General features: G+C 57.9%; 1 protein-coding gene and 1 non-coding gene across 2 annotated transcripts; one reads left to right on the top strand and one right to left on the bottom strand.

Moving 5' to 3' along the window:
• Positions 1–1,024: 1,024 nt before the first annotated feature.
• KCNH3 (potassium voltage-gated channel subfamily H member 3) lies at positions 1,025–19,556 on the top strand. Its single transcript, XM_052640660.1, has 15 exons — positions 1,025–1,100; positions 2,559–2,792; positions 3,211–3,345; positions 4,422–4,555; positions 4,979–5,222; positions 5,594–5,751; positions 5,836–6,043; positions 10,521–10,802; positions 11,083–11,282; positions 11,670–11,919; positions 16,488–16,705; positions 17,390–17,721; positions 18,098–18,204; positions 18,804–18,880; positions 18,960–19,556. The coding sequence occupies exons 1-15, from the start codon at positions 1,025–1,027 to the stop codon at positions 19,554–19,556; spliced, it is 3,252 nt and encodes a 1,083-aa protein (XP_052496620.1).
• Positions 8,297–8,369, bottom strand: TRNAS-GGA (transfer RNA serine (anticodon GGA)). Its single transcript has one exon. It is a non-coding gene; the product is annotated as a tRNA-Ser (tRNA).
• Positions 19,557–19,806: the final 250 nt, after the last annotated feature.

The raw sequence follows: 19,806 nt of genomic DNA, 5'->3' as shown, positions 1-19,806 counted from the left end.
ATAGCTCCAGTCAGCCGCCGCTTCAGGCTGAGATGCGCTTAGTGAGGGATTGATCCATTCCCCGGAGGGTAAAGTAGAGGCTAAGAAAGACTCTGATGCCCAGAAGCTGTGTTTAGACCCCATCCACCAAATCTCCTTTCAGACTTCCCCTGCCCCACAGCTTCCGCCAACCACCGGTCTTCACCACCTCCGCCTGCTGGCCCAGCCCCCTTTCCCGTTACATTTTTCCTAAGGGAAAAGCTTCTTCTAAAACAAGCAACCCCCGCTCAGCCCCCGCCTGAGCTCTCCCCAGGTCCCTCCGGAGGAGGAGAGGCTGCCAGGCTCTCTGAGCACCCCCTTGCTGCAGAGAAAGACGCCTCGCCCCTGCGGCTGAGTCAGCCCGAGCGGGACCAGGCGCTTGCCCGTCGTTCTCCGAAGGGCGGGCGGGGCGGCTTGGGGTGGCCCGGGCGGCCCGCTTGGCGCGGGTAGGGAGGGAGGGCGCCGCCTCCCAGGCCCCCACGAGGTCCCGAGGGGAGGGGGGATCCCTCGGCGGGAGGCCTGTCCCTTTAAGGAGGCGGCCCTGCCTGGGTGTGCCCCGTCTCCATGGTTACCCCGGTGCTGGCGGCGGGCGCAGGAGGGAAGGAGGGAGGCTGCCGCTTCTCCCCGACAGACGGAGGGAGCTGCGGGGATCCGGTGCGGAGCGGAGCCCGAGAGGGAGCCGACCCGCAGCCGAAACGGGAGCTGCTGCTGCAGCCGCCGCGAGCGGAAGGTGCCGAGAGCACAGCGCGAGCGGAGCCGCGAGTCCAGGATTCGTGGGCTGCCAGGGCGCGAGGAGCAGCGCGCCATGCTCCGGGCCCCGACGGCGGGGACGCCCCCTTGCGCGCGGACGGCTGGCAGGACCTGCGAGCCCGGGGTGGGCATCGACCCCCGACGGCTGCGCTAGGGGGCGCGGGGCCCGGCGGGGGGCGGCCGACTTGGGCGCCCTCCCCCGGCGCTGAGCTCCCGCGCCCCGGAGGGATGGGGCGGGCGGCCTTGGCCGCCTAAGATGCCGGCCATGCGGGGACTCCTGGCGCCGCAGAACACCTTCCTGGACACCATCGCCACGCGCTTCGACGGCACGCGTGAGTCCCGACCCTCGTCCCACTATCTCCCGGACCAGCTGTCCCTAGCCAGGGTTCCCTCTAGTCCGGTACCCTGACATCTCAGACTGGAGCCCTCCTGCTCTCGCCTTCCCTTCCCCGAGCCCCACTTTAAGCTGGGACCACCGTCTCCTTTCAGATGCCGTTTCTGAAAAATTCAAAGTCAACGCTGCCCCAGGCCAGGCGAAATGACTGGAACTCTCAGTCTGGGAGCCGGGCATGTTGTCTGTGCCTGGGGGAGCGAACCCGGAGCTACTTAATCTAATCTATCCCATCCCTGCGTCTGGCGCTGTCCCATCGACTACCCTCGAACTGGCAGGTTGGGGAGTGAGGCAAGGAAGCGTCAAGAGACAGCCCGGTGGCTTAAAAAACTGATTTAGAAAAGAGGTTTGCAAACCAAGATAGAGTAAACCGGTCTCCGGAGAGCACTGTTGGTTCAAGCTCACCTCACTGCCTAAACCCACTGAGCCCATCTATCCCCAAATAGACAGGTTTGGTGACTCCCACCAAGACTGGGGAAGTTTGGAGAAGGCAACCAGAGTTCTGAGTTATGGTTTTCTATGGCTCTGAGCCCTGGAAAGTCGTGAGAGCTCCCTTCCTTCTCCTCCCTCAAACTACCCTCCCCCACCACCACCACCCCCCCCCCCGCCCCCACCCTCCCCCCCGACCCCGGTGTGGCTTCCCAGCTCTCTACCTCAGTCTCTGGCTCCTCATAGCGGGTGGAAGCCCCTCTCTGAGGACCCCTTCAGCCTTCTCCCTCTGCTTTGCCCGCACTTGGCTCCCGTAGCCTGCTGATTCAGTGCCCCCCACCCCACAATACGTTCCTGGCTCCAGGCTGCCAGAGCTCAGCTACCGTCCTTACACTCCCATCGTGGATCACATTCACTACCTCCAGAGCCAGGTCAGGCAGCTGGGGCTCAGACAGAGTGCAGAATAGATGATGGCTCCAATTGCCTCTCCCAGCTAGGCTCAATGGGAGGAGCCAAATAGCCCACCTGAGCACCTGGCAGGTGAGCAAACCTGGCCGGCTGAGGCTGGGGTGGGGCTGAGGCTGTCCTAGAACTGGTCCTGCAGTTCTCCTGCAGACATCCCAGTCCCACTCCTTACCCCCAGCTGCTCAGCTCACACTCCAGAGAGCAGAGCACCCACACAGGGCTGTGTTCACCAGCCTCAGGGCTCAGGTGTGCCGATTCTCAAATACACGTACACACACGGTGCTAAGAATGGGTCCTTGCAGGGCACTGACACACAGGCGACACTCTAACTCCAGTTCATGCACAGCTCCTGTCCTAACCCTCCCCCAGCCCCCCAGCCCGAACACTCACAGGCGGGAGTCCCAAGATTTGTCATCCCCCCTTTGATGGCAGGCAGTGTTAAAGGAGGGCAGTGGGCCTTGCGTCCCTTCGCCGCACAGCCCCTCTGAGAGGCGCTCTCTTGCAGATAGCAACTTCGTGCTGGGCAACGCCCAGGTGGCGGGGCTCTTCCCCGTGGTCTACTGCTCTGATGGCTTCTGTGACCTCACGGGCTTCTCCCGGGCCGAGGTCATGCAGCGGGGCTGCGCCTGCTCCTTCCTCTACGGGCCAGACACGAGTGAGCTCGTCCGCCAACAGATCCGCAAGGCCCTGGATGAGCACAAGGAGTTCAAGGCTGAGCTGATCCTGTACCGGAAGAGTGGTGAGGGGCCGTCTGGCCAGCCTGCTTTACTTTCTTGGTCTCACCCAGCCTGGTACCCACCCCATCCACAGTCCCTCCTTTTCACTCCCATCTTCATCTCCCCATCTCATCCCATCTTCCCACATTCCCATCTCCCTTTTCTCCACCTTTCTTCGGTCCTCACCGCAATCTCAGCCGGTCCTCTAGTTCCCATCTTGGATTTCCACCCCCCAGCAGAAGAATTTGCCCATCTTACTTAGCAGGACAGATCTCTGAACACACATGTCTGAATGTCCGCTCTGCCCTCCCTCTCCTTGCTCAATCGAGGCTGAGTGTCCTAAGTGGAGCTGGCTTGTGCCTTAACTAAGGGGTGTCAATGGCCTCTCTGTCGTCTTGGGCAACACGGAAAATGGGAGCTGAGCTGTGTCTTCATGCCCAGGGCTCCCGTTCTGGTGTCTCCTGGATGTGATACCCATAAAGAATGAGAAAGGGGAGGTGGCCCTCTTCCTGGTCTCTCACAAGGACATCAGTGAAACCAAGAACCGAGGGGGGCCTGACAGCTGGAAGGAGTCAGGTGGGTGCCCAGGGGCCGCTGATCTGGCTGCTCTGCCTGGGGTGTTGGGTACCTCAGCCTTGGGCGGGGGCATAGCACCCAGTGTGGGCTTGAGGACCCCCCACCCTACCCACACTGATGGACTCCCGCTCTGCTGGCTAAGAAGCCTGTGGCTCTCTCATCTCTGCAGGCCCAGGTGGGAAAGCTTGCTGAGACACAGTTGGAGTTGTTGTTTTTTGTTTTTTTTTTTTAAGATTTTTTTGCTTCGGACCATCTTTAAAGTCTTTATTGAGTTTGTTAAACATTGCTTCTGTTTGATGTTTCGGTTTTTTGGCCGTCAAGCACATGGGATCTTAGCTCCCTGACCAGGGATCGAACCCACACCCTTTGCATTAGAAGGCAAAGTCTTAACCATTGGACCACCAGGGAAGTCCCCAAAGCTGGAGTTTTGAAGTCAGCTTTACTAAGAAACTAAAAAAAAACACATTCCACTAGTGTCCATGAAGTACCATTTTCCCACTGATTAGTGAGGCCCACCTGGTTCCTTTTCTTCATACAAACCTATCTGGGGAGCCCTAGCCAAAACCCTCTTTTAAGTCCTTGTGGTCTTTCCCTTCTTGCATCCTCTCAGGGCTTGGAAGTGCCCTTTGGACATCTCACAGAGCTGTTAACGGAAGCTGCCCCAAGGCCTCTTTGCTATTTGCTAATGCTGGGGTACTCTTCCCATCCCCCAGCTGTGAGCAACTCTGCCCTATGGCCTCCTGCTAGCTCGGCACTCCCCAACTCTGGGCACCATCTTCCCACTCCTCTCTCAGGCCTTTCCTATGGAGATCCCCTCCTGCCTTGCCCTGGTCCAAACCTCCTCCTAGAAGAAGGCACTGGGAGGAGGGTCCATATGCACCCTCCTCACTGCTCGTTGCTGGGGTTGTTGGCAAATGACTCTAGGAAGTGAGAAACACAGGAGCCCCAGCTCTGAACAGTCTAACTAGTCAATGAGCCAGTCTCTGGGCCAGAGCCAGGTGTCTGCCCCCACACCCCAGGGCTAAGTGTGTGCGTGCCCCTCTCCGTCCTTCTTGCCAGCCCTTCTTCTTTCGCAGGTGGTGGCCGACGCCGATATGGCCGGGCTGGATCCAAAGGTTTCAATGCCAACCGGCGACGGAGCCGGGCTGTGCTCTACCACCTGTCTGGGCACCTGCAGAAGCAGCCCAAGGGCAAGCACAAGCTCAATAAGGTGGATTGTGCGCTAGGGTGTGTGTGGGAGGGGGGCCCTGTGGGGGCAGGCTGAGGAGAAGGGGAACGGAGCCTACCACAGAGAGACTGCTCAGGGGGCCACTCAGGCTCCACTAGCATTTCAGGAGTTGTGGCGAGAATGTCACCTGCCTGAACTGTCAAAGATAAAAGGAGGAGTTTGGACCCTGGAGTCAGATGGCCCTTGGCTCAGTCTTGGCTCCTCTGCTAAGCAGCTGTGTGACCTCAGCTGAGTCACTGGAGCTCCCCAATGCTCAGTCTTCTGATCTATAACCAGCGGGCTCTAAAACCTGTGTCAGAGGTGGTTTTGAGAATGCAGGGAGAGAAAGGAGGCCAGACTCTATCCAAACTCAGCCTGTGCCAATTTCCTGTCCTCCCTGCCTGGACCTGCCCTGCCTCTCATTAGGGGGTGTTTGGGGAGAAGCCAAATCTGCCTGAGTACAAGGTAGCTGCCATCCGGAAGTCGCCCTTCATCCTGCTGCACTGTGGGGCGCTGAGGGCCACTTGGGATGGCTTCATCCTGCTGGCCACCCTCTACGTGGCTGTCACCGTGCCCTACAGCGTGTGCGTGAGCACAGCCCGGGAGCCCAGTGCCGCCCGCGGCCCCCCCAGTGTCTGCGACCTGGCTGTGGAGGTCCTCTTCATTCTCGGTATGTACACTCTGTGCGTCCCACCCCTGGTGACCCCCGGGCTTTGGTGGGGATAGTCTGCATGGCTTCCACTGCCCCCTGCTGTCCCCCTGGCCCTCCCTTTGTTTATGACCCGTGGCCTTTGAAATAGGACCTAGGTTCCATATGTCTCCACTGCTAATGGGTCACTTGACCGCAACCTAATCATAGACTCTCCAAGCCTGTTTCTCCCACCATCAAATCGGCATGACAGTACCTGCCCTTTGCAGTTACTGTGAAAACTAAGACGATGCATATAAAGGGCCCAGGCCAGTGTCACATACTGAGCCCGGGGCCCAGAAAAATGTGGCTCCTCCCCAACCCACGCTGAGTCCCGCCCTGACTTCCCACAGACATTGTGCTGAATTTCCGTACCACGTTCGTGTCCAAGTCAGGCCAGGTGGTGTTTGCCCCCAAGTCCATTTGCCTCCACTATGTTACCACATGGTTCCTGTTGGATGTCATTGCAGCGCTGCCCTTCGACCTGCTGCACGCCTTCAAGGTCAATGTGGTCAGTGCGATTGGGCTGGGTGGGCTCGGGGGCGGGATGGGCCAGGCCAGCCCTGGGGTGACCGCCCCGCCTCCCCCACCTCAGTACTTCGGGGCGCACCTGCTGAAGACAGTGCGACTCCTGCGGCTGCTTCGCCTGCTCCCTCGGCTGGACCGCTACTCGCAGTACAGCGCCGTGGTGCTGACCCTGCTCATGGCCGTGTTCGCCCTGCTCGCCCACTGGGTGGCCTGTGTCTGGTTCTACATCGGCCAGCGGGAAATTGAGAGCAGTGCCTCGGAGCTGCCCGAGATCGGTACTAGAGGCTGCATGCGCGCGCGCGCGTGTGTGTGTGTGTGTGTGTGTGTGTGTGTACACATGTGCCCAAGGGATCTGTTCACTCAAGGGTGTGTGTGTCAGGGAAATGTGAGATCAAGTGTGTGTCAGGGGACATCTGTGAGCTGATACAAGGTGTCAGAGAGATGTGTGCAAGCCTGCGTGTGTACATGCTCACAGCTGTGTGTCTGGGGCGTGTGTACAAGTATGTGTGTGCTTGTGAGGAGGAGACGGGGGCTGGTGTGTATGTGCAGAGGGGAGTGTGACAGAGCCTCCCCCTCAAGGCAGGCCCGCTCTCCAGCAGCCCCTTATTGTGGAAAAAGCCTGGTAGGCTGCCTAGGAGAGGCTGTTCACCCATCGCGGCCTCCTCGTGGCCAAGCCTACGGCACTTGCTTCTGCTCCCTGCCCACCTGGGAAGCCCACCCCTCTCAGGAGACCTCTCTCCCATGGTGTCCCATGGTCAGGGGCTCCTCGCATGCCTGGCACTTTCCCGCCAATCTCTTGGAAACTCATTCCCCACCACCGTGGCTCTTAGGGCCCCTTCCCCGCTCTTTTCACCTCCAGCAGCATGTTCTCTCACCCGTGTCAGCCTCCCCCTGCCTGAAATGCAGCCGTTCCCTGCACCCCACCAGTGTCTTCACTCTCCTTCATTTCACCTCCACGCTCACAGCTCCTCCCTCTGCTTACCTCCCACTCACGACTTAACTCCTGCCAGGAGGGCTTCCACCCCCACCGCTCAACCCAAAATGTCACCCTGCAGGTCGCAGTGACCTTCTGGGTCCAAACCCTTATCCCCTTGAAGTCCCCAGAGCACCTGACCCTGCCAGCTACCTTTCTGCCCCAGGATGAGGCCTCCTCCTGCCCCGGGCTTTCCTCAGACCCCTCCCCCGCCTTGGTCTCCCTGGGTGACTCCACTGGCACCACTTCGTGAACATCTCAGCTTCCATCCTCTCTATCTCCAAACCATTCTGTTCCAAAATTGAATACACCTTCTTCCGCCCACACCCTCCAGCCCTCCGGCAACTTCCTGGTAACTGGCCTTTAGCCCCCTTTTCCAGTCAGTGGGTGAGAGGCTAGCTGCTCGGACGCCCCTCTATGACTACCTGCTCCTTGGTGGGGTTGGTCACCCGGAGTCCAGGTTGGCCTTAGACACGTGCTCTGATCAGTGCCCGGGGATGAGGAGACTTCTGCGAATCCTCCCCCATTCACAAAGCCCATGGAGACTGGTGTGTAGCCCAGCGGCCCACTTGGATATTCCCCAAGCTCTAGTTGCTGAGCACAGGAACCAGAATGTTCCAGACAGTGTCAGCTCCTTGGCACCTGCCCTTCCCAGAGGGAGGCTGTGGTGGAGGCAGCCCTGAGGTCAGAGGATTGGGAGATCAGTAACAGTGACGCAAAGCCCTGACCCCAAAGTTGTGTCTGACTCTTTGTGACCCCATGGACTTTAGCCCGCCAGGCTCCTCTGTCAGTGAAATTCTCCAGTCAAGAATACTGGAGTGGGTTGCCATTTCCTACTCCAAGGGAACTTCCCCACCCAAGGATCGAACCCAAGTCTCTTGAGACTCCTGCAAATCCCTGGGGTCAGTTGCTTTCCACAGCAGGATCCAGACACCTGAGTCTTTCGTCCATGTGGCTTCTCCATTCTGACCACCTCACAGGGGTTGCTGAGATGACATGAAGAGCACCTTTGGCTCCCAGAGGAGCTCTGAGCCCTTCCATGGAGAGCATGGGGGTTGTAGGGGGCTTTCTGACTGTTTTGCAGATCATACCTTGAACCCTAAGTTCCAGAGGATTTTTCTGTTTGGGGCTGGTACTAGTTCACATTAGGAACTTCCCTGTAGCTCAAACAGTAAAGAATTTGCCTGCAGTTCAGGGGACCCAGGTTTGATCCCTGGGTCAGGAATCCTCTAAAGAAGGGAATGGCAACCCACTCCAGTATTCTTCCCTGGAGAATCCCATGGACAGAGGAGCCTAGCAGGCTACAGCGTGTGGAGTCGCAAAGAGTCGGACATGACTGAGCTACTAACACACACACTAGTTCACTTTAGGGGAGTTTCCAAGTTCTTCACAATTTCATCTGCCCCTTCCGTCTCCAGGGAAAGTGAAAGTGAAATCGCTCAGTCGTGTCCGACTCTTTGCGACCCCATGGACTCTAGTGTACCAGGCTCCTCCCTCCATGGGATTTTCCAGGCAAGAGTACTGGAGTGGGTTGCCATTTCCTTCTCCAGGGGATCTTCCCGACCCAGGGATCGAACCCGGGTCTTCCGCATTCCAGGCAGACGCTTTAACCCCTGAGCCACCAGGAAAGCCCAAAGGTGTTGGGGTTCCCACACCGGGAGTCGAACCGGGGCCGCCTGGGTGAAAACCAGGAATCCTAACTCCGTCTCCAGGGAAACTGCCCTTAACTGGGTGGGAGCTACACCCAGACCTGCTGAAATCCACCCTGGTAGGGATGTCCGTTGGAGAGAGTGGCGCCCCCTGCTGGCCCAGCTCTGTCTGGTGGGAGGTGCCTTCCCTCGGCCTCCTTGCCTTGGTTCTGGGCAGCCGCATTGCCCCGGGTGTGGACACAGAGTTCCCACCCCAGAGTCCCATTAGCCCAGTGGAGATGGGCTGGATTTTCAAACGATGGTGCTAAATACTGAGGGAGGTCGTTTGGGGACATTTCTCAGTATGAATACCATCAGCCTCCAGAACAGCCTCTGCAGTTGACCCTCCACGAGCAGAGGCAGTATCCCACCACCAGCATCAGAGGCTGTGGACGCCCCAGGACCAAGACTAAGTGAGGAGGGGCTCCTCCCTTCATCCTGCTCCTTCTGCCTCCAGCCCCCCCCCCCCACCCCCCCAGCCACGGGCTCCACCTCAGCGGCCCACCTAAATAGCAGCTCAAGAGCTCTGCGCACTGCCTTGTGTAGTCACGCCTCAAATAACAGGAGGGTGAGTCCTCGCCTTGGCTCAGGATTTCACATATACCCCCAACTCCTCAGCCTGGAGCTTGCTCCCCAGCGTGGACCCTACATTCTAGCTAAGCTAAGCTACTTGCCTACACTTGTGGCCAGATCTAGGTTAGTCCAGGCCTTTCCCTAGATCAGGAATGAGCCCCTCTCAGTTTCTTTATCTCAAAACCACCCATCCTCTGAGACCAAGCACCAGTGCCCCCTCTTTCAGGAAGTCGTCCAACTCTAGCACATGGGTTTGAGCCCCACCCCAGGGCCCTCAGGTGCTGGGTACATTTTTCCTCTGCAGGAAGCTCCTGGGGGTCCCCCAGCTCCTGGCACATGTGTGAGGTTACTGAATGAAGGGCTGGGGGTGAGAGGAGGGGTGTGAGGACCACAGGGGGCTGTGTGTGTGGTGTTAGGGTGAGTGTGGACTAGGGGCCTGGGGAGGGGCATGTGGAAAGATGGGTCTAACCGCAGCTTGTGATCCTGAGCCCACCCTCTGGACCCCTGTGCTAGAGCTGCCCTTTCTCCCTGGCTCTCCGTGGCCCCCATCTCTGCCAGGACTCTTGGGACTTCTGTGGGCCCTGGGGACCTTCATCTAACACCTTAGAATTCCCACATCCCTCCAGCTGGACTGAGTGACTTTGGGCAGCTGTGGGCTCCTGAGAGACACCAGTACGCAGTCCCACTCCCTCTAAGGTCTGACCAGAGAATGTGGGGTTGATGCGGAGACTGGGGCGATCTTCATTCTCCCTGCAGTGTCCCTGGCTGGCCTGTGTGTGTGTGTGTGTGTGCAGAGCCTCTGTGTTCACTTACCTGTGTGCTCATGTCCATGCAGGTGTGTCCCTCTCCTACCTGGGTGTCAGTGTGCGAGCACCTGTGTGTCCATGTCTCTCTCCCAAGTGTGCACAGGCATGGCTGTGCTCCTGGGTCTGTGCTCACACGTGTGTCCTTGTCCTCTTGACTGTGTGGAGCACAGCTATAGCCTCAGTGGGGTATAGGCACACATCCGTGTCAATGTGCCCGAGAACATGTGCACGAGGTTGGGTGTTGTGTGTGGTTGTGGGGCAGGATGGGACTGAATGGAGGATGGCTTTCCAGAGCTCAGAGAAAAAGTGAGGGGCCTGGCCCTGATCAGGCCTGGCCTGATCTAGGAGGATTAGGCAGAGGAGGGAGGCCTGGGAGTGAGGCTGTGGCTGGTACACGGAGCCCTCCAGCCCCTGTGCCCCCTCCAGCTGGGCTCACTGCCTGGGTTTAGTGCCACCATGGGGAGGAGGGTGCAGCACTCCTCACTGCAGCCTTGGCGCCCAGAGACACCGTCTGGGGAGATGACAGTCTCATCCTCATGGGCTTGTCTTGGTGAGGGTCAAGGGAGGATGGGGTGTACAAGGCTGGCAGAGGAGGAACGCTCCTGGAAGAAGCATGAGGGTGGGTCTGCAGCCACGTGCCCCCTCACCCCAGGGGAAGCAGCAGGCACTCTTGTCCCCGCAGTGCAGCAGCGCCATCCTGCTCTCTCCCCAGGCTGGCTGCAGGAGCTGGCCCGCCGACTGGAGACCCCCTACTACCTGGTGGGCCGGAGCTCCGCCGCAGGGAACAGCTCGGGCCAGAGTGACAACTGTAGCAGCAGCTTCGGCGAGGCCAACAGGACCGGGCCCGAGCTCCTGGGCGGCCCCTCACTGCGCAGCGCCTACATCACCTCCCTCTACTTCGCGCTCAGCAGCCTCACCAGCGTGGGCTTCGGCAACGTGTCCGCCAACACGGACACGGAGAAGATCTTCTCCATCTGCACCATGCTCATCGGCGGTGAGGCCTGCCCCGCTTCCGGTCCAGGGCCCCCTCCCATACTCATGACCTCGGTCGGCCCCGGCCTCCCCACCCCTCGAAGGGTCCCCAGGTCCTTCCCCGAGGTGCGTCTGCCTTAGAGGAGCAGGGAGCCCGAGGCCAGGGCCGGGAGAGGCCACACCGCAGCTGGGGCCTCTCCTAGCGTGGGGGCGGAGTAGGAACTGGGGGGACAGATGTGTCCAGCACGTGGCAGGCCGGGCTGGGCAGGTCCTGGAGGTGACCCCTCTGCCCCCCTCCCCAGCCCTGATGCACGCGGTGGTGTTTGGGAACGTGACGGCCATCATCCAGCGCATGTACGCCCGCCGCTTTCTGTACCACAGCCGCACCCGCGACCTGCGCGACTACATCCGCATCCACCGCATCCCCAAGCCCCTCAAGCAACGCATGCTCGAGTACTTCCAGGCGACCTGGGCGGTGAACAACGGTATCGACACCACAGAGGTGCGCAGGCCTCCAGGGCCGGCCCTTCCAGCCTCTGCTCCTTCTAGGAGCGTGCGCTCCGCCCAAGATTCCAAGGAGCGGGCTGGAGGGCAAGGGAGGCAGCGTTCTGACCTCCGTGCCTCCGCTCTCTCCTGGGGAGACAGCGGGGAGGAGCAGAAGGCAGCCAAGCCGGCTCGGAGGCCCCTCTCCACCGTCGTTAGATCTACAGGCCCTGCTCACTGACGTCCAAGCCCAAGGCCTGGTGGAGAAAAGCAGGGCTGCTGGAGGGGCGGGAGGCCGGTCCCTCCCACGCCTCCCCTTGCTCCCCAGGCTCTTCGGGTGGAAAGGGCTGGCGGGAGGCTGCCCCCATTCTCCACTCTGACCTTCCCCACCTGGTGCCACCCGCAGCTGCTGCAGAGCCTCCCGGACGAGCTCCGCGCTGACATCGCCATGCACCTGCACAAGGAGGTCCTGCAGCTGCCCCTGTTCGAGGCGGCCAGCCGGGGCTGCCTGCGGGCGCTGTCCCTGGCCCTGCGGCCCGCCTTCTGCACCCCGGGCGAGTACCTCATCCACCAGGGCGACGCCCTCCAGGCCCTCTACTTCGTCTGCTCTGGCTCCATGGAGGTGCTCAAGGGCGGCACCGTGCTCGCCATCCTAGGTTTGTGAGGGCGAAATGGAAGATGCCAGGGCTGGGGAGCGGGGCGGGTGGAACCACGGCCCCTTCTGCAGAGAGAAGATGTGGGCAAGGCCACCAGGGAAGGGCATACAGGGTGGGTTCGGTAGCAGCCATGGAGCCCTAAGCAAAGCTCAGAGTGGACCCAGTGACCACCAGGTGGCAACACAAGGAAGTGACCTCATCTCGTGGATTTCGGGAGGCCAGACTGAGACCAAAGGGCCGGCCTTTGGTCTATGAGAGGACGGAGACGAGCACTTCCTGTCAAGGGGGAAAAATCAAATGCTAAAGATGCAAGTGCTGGAAAGTGTTTAGGCAGGAAAAAGGGAGGCATGAATGCTATTTTTTTTCTTTTAATTTATTGAAGTATAGTTGATTTACAATGTGTTAATTTCTGCTTTATGGTAAAGTGATTCAGTTATACATATATATATATATATACAATCTTTTTAATATTCTTTTCCATTATGGTTTATGACAGAATATTGAATATACTCCCTTCGCTACACAGCAGGACCTTGTTGTTTATCTATTCTATATATAATAGATTGCATCTGCTGATCCCAGCCTCCCACTCGCTCCCTCCCCTGTCTTCCCTCCCCCTTGGCAACCATAAGTCTGTGCTCTGTGTCTGTGAGTCTGTTTCTGTTTTGTAGATAAGTTCATTTGTGTCATAGCTTAGATTCCACATATAAGTGGTATCATATGGCATTTCTCTTTCTGACTTACTTCACTCAGTATGATAATCTCTAGTTCCACCCATGTTGTTGCGAATGGCATTATTTCATTCTTTTTTATGGCCGAGCAGTATTCCTTATACATATATACATACATGCTGCCTGTTCTTTATCCATTTGTTGGTCAGTGTACATCTAGTTTGTTTCTATGTCTTGACTATCGTAAACAGTAATGCTATGAACAGAGGGGCTTGCATTTTTTTGATAGAATTTTGTCTGGATATTTGCCCAGGAGTGGGATTGTTGGACCACATGGCAACTCTCTTTGTAGTTTTTTGAGGAATCTCCTTGCTGTTTTCCATAGTGGCAGCATCAACTTAAATTCCCACCAACAGTGTAGGAGGGTTCCCTTTTCTCCACACCCTCTCCAGCATTTGTTGTTTGTAGACTTTTCAATAATGGCCATTCTGACTAGTGTGACGTGGTACTTCATTGTAGTTTTGGTTTGCATTTCTCTAACAAGTAGCGATGTTGAGCATCTTGTCATATGCCTGTTGCCTATCTGTATGTCTTCTTTGGAGAAATGTCTGTTTGGTTCTAATGCCCATTTTTTGATCGGGTTGTTTTATGCTGTGATTATGGTTGTTGTTGAGTTGTATGAGTTGTTTGTTTATTTTGGAAATTAAGCTCGTTGGTCATATCATTTGCAAATATTTTCTCCAAATATATTCCATAGGTTGTCTTTTCATTTTGTTTATGGTTTCCTTTGCTGTGCAAAAGCTTGTATTTGATTAGGTCCATCTGTTTATTTTTGCTTTTATTTCTATTGCCCTGGGAGATTGACCAAAAGAATTACTAGTACAGTTTATGTCAGAGAATGTTTTGCCCATGTCCTCTTCTAGGGCTTTTATGGTGCCATGTCTTATGTTTTTGAGCCACTTTGAGTTTATTTTTGTGTATGGTGAGAGGGAGTATTCTAAGTTCATTGATTTACATGCAGCTGTCCAATTTTCCCGTACCACTTGCTGAAGAGCCTGTTTTTTCTCCATTGTATATTCTTGCCTCCTTTGTCAAAGATTAATCGACTGTATGTGTGTGTGTATGCCATTTTTGTTAGAAAACAGGAGATGCTACTTTCCTAGAGCAGGGCTGGGATTGAGATGGGTGACAACAGAGCTCAGGCTCCAAATACATTTCCCTTCTTGGCAAAAGAAAAGACTGATCCTTAGGTCAGTCCCTTAGATAAGGAGGGAGAGATTGCAGTTGTGGAAGGGGTGTGGTAACAGTGCTGGCCCCAGGGGTCCCACAGTGGAGCCAACCCTGCATCCAGGCCCTCACATGCTTCAACTCACGCAAACCTCACAAAACCCAGCCAGGAGAGACTATTGCTATTCCTGTTCTGCATGGAAGGAGACTGAGACTCTGAGAAGTTAAGAGTCGGCAGGCCACTAGGGCTGGAACCTGGTCTGCTGACTCTCAGCCTCAGGCTTCAGACGTTGCGCTCTTAAGTGCTCTGCTCTGGGGAGAGTCATCCGCAAAAAGGGGGCGATTTCAGGGTGGTGGGCAACACGGGGCTGCAGGCTCCGGGGCTGTGGGGACGCTGTGGTCTCTGTGGGGGACAGAGGGCCTCACATACGGATGGAAGGTGCCCGGCCCACAGCCAGCCCTCAGGCAGCAGTGCTTGTGCACTCCCTGTGGGGACAGCTGCTGCTGCCTGGAGAGGCTGGAGTTTGTCACTCACCTGGAGAACCACATGCCCAGCAGCAACCATGTGTCCATCCTCTCCCCTCTGAGGATGGTCTTCCAACAGGAACAGAAGAAAGAAATACCATGCGAACTGAGAGAGGCACTGTTCACAAGTTTGGCTTCTGGCCCTACGTGCAGTTAATGCCAGGACCCTGAGCAAATGGAATTATGGCCACTCACGTATGGCTGGCAATCCGGGAGAAATTATGAGGAAATGGAGATAAATCAGAAAGGCAAAAAAGAAGATTTTGACAGTTGCAAACTGGTCACTCCAAAGCAAGATTGTCCAGTGGATTATTAAGCAGATGGCTTTCAGCTTGGAGCTGAGGAAGCAGCGTGGCTGGCAGCTGGCATGGGTCCTGCAAGAATCCCTCTTTGATGCCAGGCGCCAGATCTCAGAATGCCTGTGTCTGGTGTGAAGGCAGCCTCAAGGAGGGCCGCTGCCCATGTCTCGCCTTTGCCTCCAGAATTCTCCACGCTGGGACGTACGCCACCTCTGATCCGTCCTGACCCTGCCTGTATGTTCCAGATGGACGGTTTCCTCCTTTGACTTGGCTGCACTGGATGCCCTGATGGATGTCCGGCTCCCTAGCCTTCATGATAGCCTGGCTTTCTGCTTTGCCTTCACCCACCTGCCTCTTTAGTTGAACGTGCAGGTGCTTCCTGCCTGCTCCTGGCAGCTAAGGCTCACACATGTCTAGCAGTATCAATTCTGGCCCCTACCTCTGTGTATAAACTAACAGCTAGGCATGCAAAGTTAGTTATGGGGGAGGACGGAGACAAGACAAAGGGAGATGAGCTGAGTGATGGTGTGGGGAGGACCTCACACGCCTTGATGAGTTGAGCTGGAAGCTCTGGCTGAGGTCAGCCGGAAGCTGGTCCCTGAGACCAGTGGCATGGAACTCCATCCTTGGTCCTGTCCTATCTCTTGTTTTTCTCTCCCTTCTTGGATGAGAACAAGAAATACATCCTTATCCTATTTCCAGATGACACACATGAGGAGAGAGAGCTCATTCATCAGATGATCACAATGAGATCCAAACAGCTCTCAGAAGGAACCAGAAGGATGGCCGGGAGCCAAGAAAATAAGATTTAACGATGATGCGTTCTACACTTAAGTTTGAGCAAAAGTCCGTGAACATTTAGAGGAGGCCTTTAAGCTCAGTGAGTTCTGCTGGCAGCGGGAGGCAGCCCACAGCGGGGGTGGCGGCAAGCCATCTTTTTCCTTAAGGATGAGGAAAAGCTGTCTAATCTTGTGAAATGTCTGGCTGTGGGCTGAGCTTCCTTGTGAGGGCCATGAGTGCTCTGCCCAAGCCCCAGTGGCCAGCCATCCCTGATGGGAATCAGCTATAGGGGATTCTTGTCATGAGGGAAGGGAAGGAAATGAACTCCGGCCATCTATGTGACCAACACTTTATCTGCACTAACTCATTTAACCCTCATCGTGTCCCTGATTGGAGACATCCTATTTTACTGATTCTAAGTCATATGTTCCCCCCCACGCCCCCCTCCCACCCTGCAATTTAACATCTCTTGAGATTGGGGTGTGGATTCTGACGCCATTTAACAATCGCTGTCAGCCAGGTGGCAGCCTCTTGGGTGGTGGGGAACCCCTCCGTTGACACCTTCTGGTAAGATGGAGAAAGCACCACAGACTCAGTTCAGGATAGGGTCTGCCATATAGAAGAGGCACCAAGGCTCTGGTGCAATAACGTGACCCTCCCTCCCTCCAACACGCACACAGCACTAACTTGCTGGTTTTACATACTGGTTCCTAGACACGCTCCACCTGAATCACCCACGGGGCTTAAAAACAATTGTGCGGTCTCCAATAGATATTACGATTCTGTACGGGGAATCTGATAGGTTTAACTTTCCCAGAGGATTCTGATCCACATGCAACTTGGGAACCATTAGACTTAAAATTCGGGTGTTTCAGCACAGTGCTTTGACCCCAAAGGTGACTGAGCACCCGGGCCACAGGGCTGTTCTGAGAAGCCAGTGAGGCTGGCAGTGGGGGCCGGCCAGCGTCTGGGCCCCACCGCTCTTGTCCTGGCTGGAGAGGCCCCAGGCGTCCCCCACCTGGTGGCTGAGGGACAGGGCTTGCTGACCTCTGCTGGCTCTTCTCAGGGAAGGGAGACCTGATCGGCTGTGAGCTGCCCCGGCGTGAGCAGGTGGTCAAGGCCAACGCCGACGTGAAGGGGCTGACGTACTGCGTCCTACAGTGTCTGCAGCTGGCCGGGCTGCATGAGAGCCTGGCACTGTACCCCGAGTTTGCCCCCCGCTTCAGCCGGGGCCTCCGAGGGGAGCTCAGCTACAACCTGGGTGCTGGTGGAGGCCCCGCCGAGGTGAGGGCGCTGTGTCTGTGCGTGGGAGGGCTGGAGGCCTGGGGAGTTGGAGAGGGGGTCCGTGGGGGTGCTGTGTGAGCCCATGGCCTGGTGTAAGCACCGCATGCATGATGGGGGTGGTTCCACACTCTCCCGCCCCTTCACTCCCTCACACTGGCCCTTAGAGCCCAGCCCCGTCCTGCTCAGCCACCTCTCCCGCTCTCCCTGGCCCAGGAGAGTCTGACCAAGTCCACTGGTACCAGACGAGGAGGCTGTGAGGCTGCAGGGGAGGGGCGGTGCCCTCGGGTCAGGCCACCTCTGCAGAGCGCTCTGCCATGACCCAGGACCACTCTGAGGGGCTTTTGAGTTTCTCTGCCTTATGCCACTAATTCCAAACCAGTGTTTAGTATCGGGTCCTCCTGGACAGTTCAGTGTGCCTCAGAGACCAAGTAGAGAGACAGCGTGTCCGTGCTTGGCTAGAATTTTGAGGGACAGTGAATGCCTCCAGGGCTGGCGGCTTTGTGATGGCAGCAGGAAAACAGCCCTTCCCCCTGCTGAGTCTCCTCCTCAGGAGGTAGGAGACACCCGCATCCTGTTTTAACAAAAACAGCGCCTGGCTTCTAGGACCGTGAGGCCTGGCGGGGAGAAGTGAGTGGGACACCGTGGGTGCTATCCGTGCTCACTCTCTGCCCCTGCTCTCGCCAGGCGGACACCAGCTCCCTGAGTGGCGACAACACCCTCATGTCCACCCTGGAGGAGAAGGAGACAGATGGGGAGCAGGGCCCCACAGCCTCCCCAGCCCCAGCTGATGAGCCCTCCAGCCCCCTGCTGTCCCCTGGCTGCACCTCCTCATCCTCGGCTGCCAAGCTGCTATCGCCGCGGCGAACTGCGCCCCGGCCCCGGCTGGGAGGCAGAGGGCGGGCAGGCAGGGCAGGGGCTTTGCTGGCTGAGGCCGGCCCCTCAACTCATCCCCGGAGCTTGGAGGGGCTGCGGCTGCCTCCTGTGCCATGGAATGTGCCCCCAGATCTGAGCCCCAGGTGAGCAAGCTCTGGGCCACTGAAGTCAGGCAGAGATAGTGACAGGGCTGGGTCCCCAGCCAGGCACACTGCTGCCCTAGATGCCCATCCTTCCATGCTAACCCCTCCCAGCCTGCTCCAGGAAGCCCCCCTTGACTACCCCACCTCCTCCCTGCCCCCACTCCACCAGTCAGGCCATGCACTGCTCAGAACTCTTGCTGTTTCACATCGCTCAAGCTGGAAACTGCAAGCTCCTAGGGTTTTCCCTAGGACCCCAAGCCCCTGGCCTAGCAGCTCTTGTAGCTTCTGTGAACAGTGGGGCATCTTGTCCTGTAAAACAGAATACTGCAGTGGGTGTTTGTTGACTGATTTGTTGTCCTGGCACCTGCGTCCACAGGGTCGTAGATGGGATTGAGGATGGCTGTGGCTCCGACCAGCCCAAGTTCTCCTTCCGAGTGAGGCACTCTGGCCCGGAATGTAGCAGCAGCCCTTCTCCTGGACCAGGTACTGGGGCTTAGTCCGTGGGGAGGCTAGCAGAGCAGGCCCCTTGTCCGGGGGTTCTCTGAGAAACTGGCAGGGCACAGATTTTGGATGCCTTCTTGCCCTCATCCACCTGCATGGTTTGGGCGGGGGAGTTTGGTGGGTAACACCAGTACGCTAGTGTTGGAAGGTAGCTGAAATGGAGCTTAGATCTCTGCTGCCAGCTTCCTATCTGTAAAAAGGTGGTTGTGCGTGTTAAACGAGATGATGTTGCTAAAACCCTTAGAAGCGTCTGGCCCACTGTGGGAGATACAAGGCTGGGGAAGCAGAGTTGAAAATGGCCACCAGGCAGGCCCGGCAGCACTGAGTGTCCCCCTAGCCTGGAAGACAGAACAAGAGACAGTCACGAAGGCAGCTTCCCGAGGGGGAAGCCCGAGTCAGTGTGCCCGAGGCCCCCTGGCGGTTTGCACTAGATTTAGCAACTTGGGCAAGGTTACAAATGGCTGCTCCTGGCGGCAGGCCTGGCCAGGCCAGTGTGGTCTGTACTCACTAGGCAGAGGCCTGGACCCCACGCTGTCTTCATTTACCAGCCCTGGCTGGTAACCCCTTCCTACTGTCCACAGAGAACGGCCTGCTTACTGTCCCCCTTGGGCCCAGCGAGGTGAGGAACACAGACACGCTGGACAAGCTTCGGCAGGCGGTGGGTGAGGGGCAAGGTGGGGTGTGCCTGCTGTTGGCAGGTCCCGACTCCACTCTGACCACGCCCACCCTCCCTGCAGGTGATGGAGCTGTCTGAGCAGGTGCTGCAGATGCGGGAGGGGCTGCAGTCCCTTCGGCAGGCTGTGCAGCTGGTCCTGGCACCCCACGGGGAGGGCCCCTGCCCTCGGGCGTCAGGAGAGGGGCCCTGCCCGGCTGGTGCCTCTGGGCTGCTGCAGCCCCTGTGTGTGGACACTGGGGTGTCCTCCTACTGCCTACAGCCCTCAGCTGGCTCTGTCTTGAGTGGGACCTGGCCCCACCCTCGTCCAGGGCCCCCTCCCCTCGTGGCTCCCTGGCCCTGGGGCCCCCCCGCATCTCAGAGCTCACCATGGCCTCGAGCCACTGCTTTTTGGACCTCCACCTCTGACTCAGAGCCCCCTGGCTCAGGAGAACTCTGCCCTGAGCCCAGCACCCCTGGCTCGCCGCCTCCTGAGGAAGGGGCTAGGACTGGGCCTCTGGAGCCCGTGACCCAGCCTGAGGCTGCTAGCACTGGAGAGCCCCCACCAGCTTCGGGGGGCCATGCCTTGCCCTGGGAGCCCCATAGCCTGGAGATGGTGCTTATCGGCTGCCACGGCTCTGGCACGGTCCAGTGGACCCAGGAAGAAGGCACAGGGGTCTGACCACCAGCCTCAGAACTCAGTGTTTCCAGACCTGCTTCCATCTGCTGCTCAGCCCAAGCTCAGGGTGGAGAAGGGGACAGCCACCCCCCACCCCCCGGGGACTCCGTGCTACCTGCGGACTCAGGGCAGGGAGCTAGACAGCAAATGGAAGGCCTGGCCCCGGACTCACAGGGTGGGTGGGAACTTCAGGGGCAGGCCCCAGCCCAGGAATCTCTGGGCTCCTACTCCTGGGGCCCTTGCTCCTCTCAGC

The sequence above is a fragment of the Budorcas taxicolor genome, chromosome 5 (genome assembly GCF_023091745.1).
Source record: "Budorcas taxicolor isolate Tak-1 chromosome 5, Takin1.1, whole genome shotgun sequence".
Classification (NCBI taxonomy): Eukaryota; Metazoa; Chordata; class Mammalia; order Artiodactyla; family Bovidae; genus Budorcas; species Budorcas taxicolor.
Note: the sequence above shows the minus strand (reverse complement) of the source record. Positions and strands in the feature narration are given on the sequence as shown.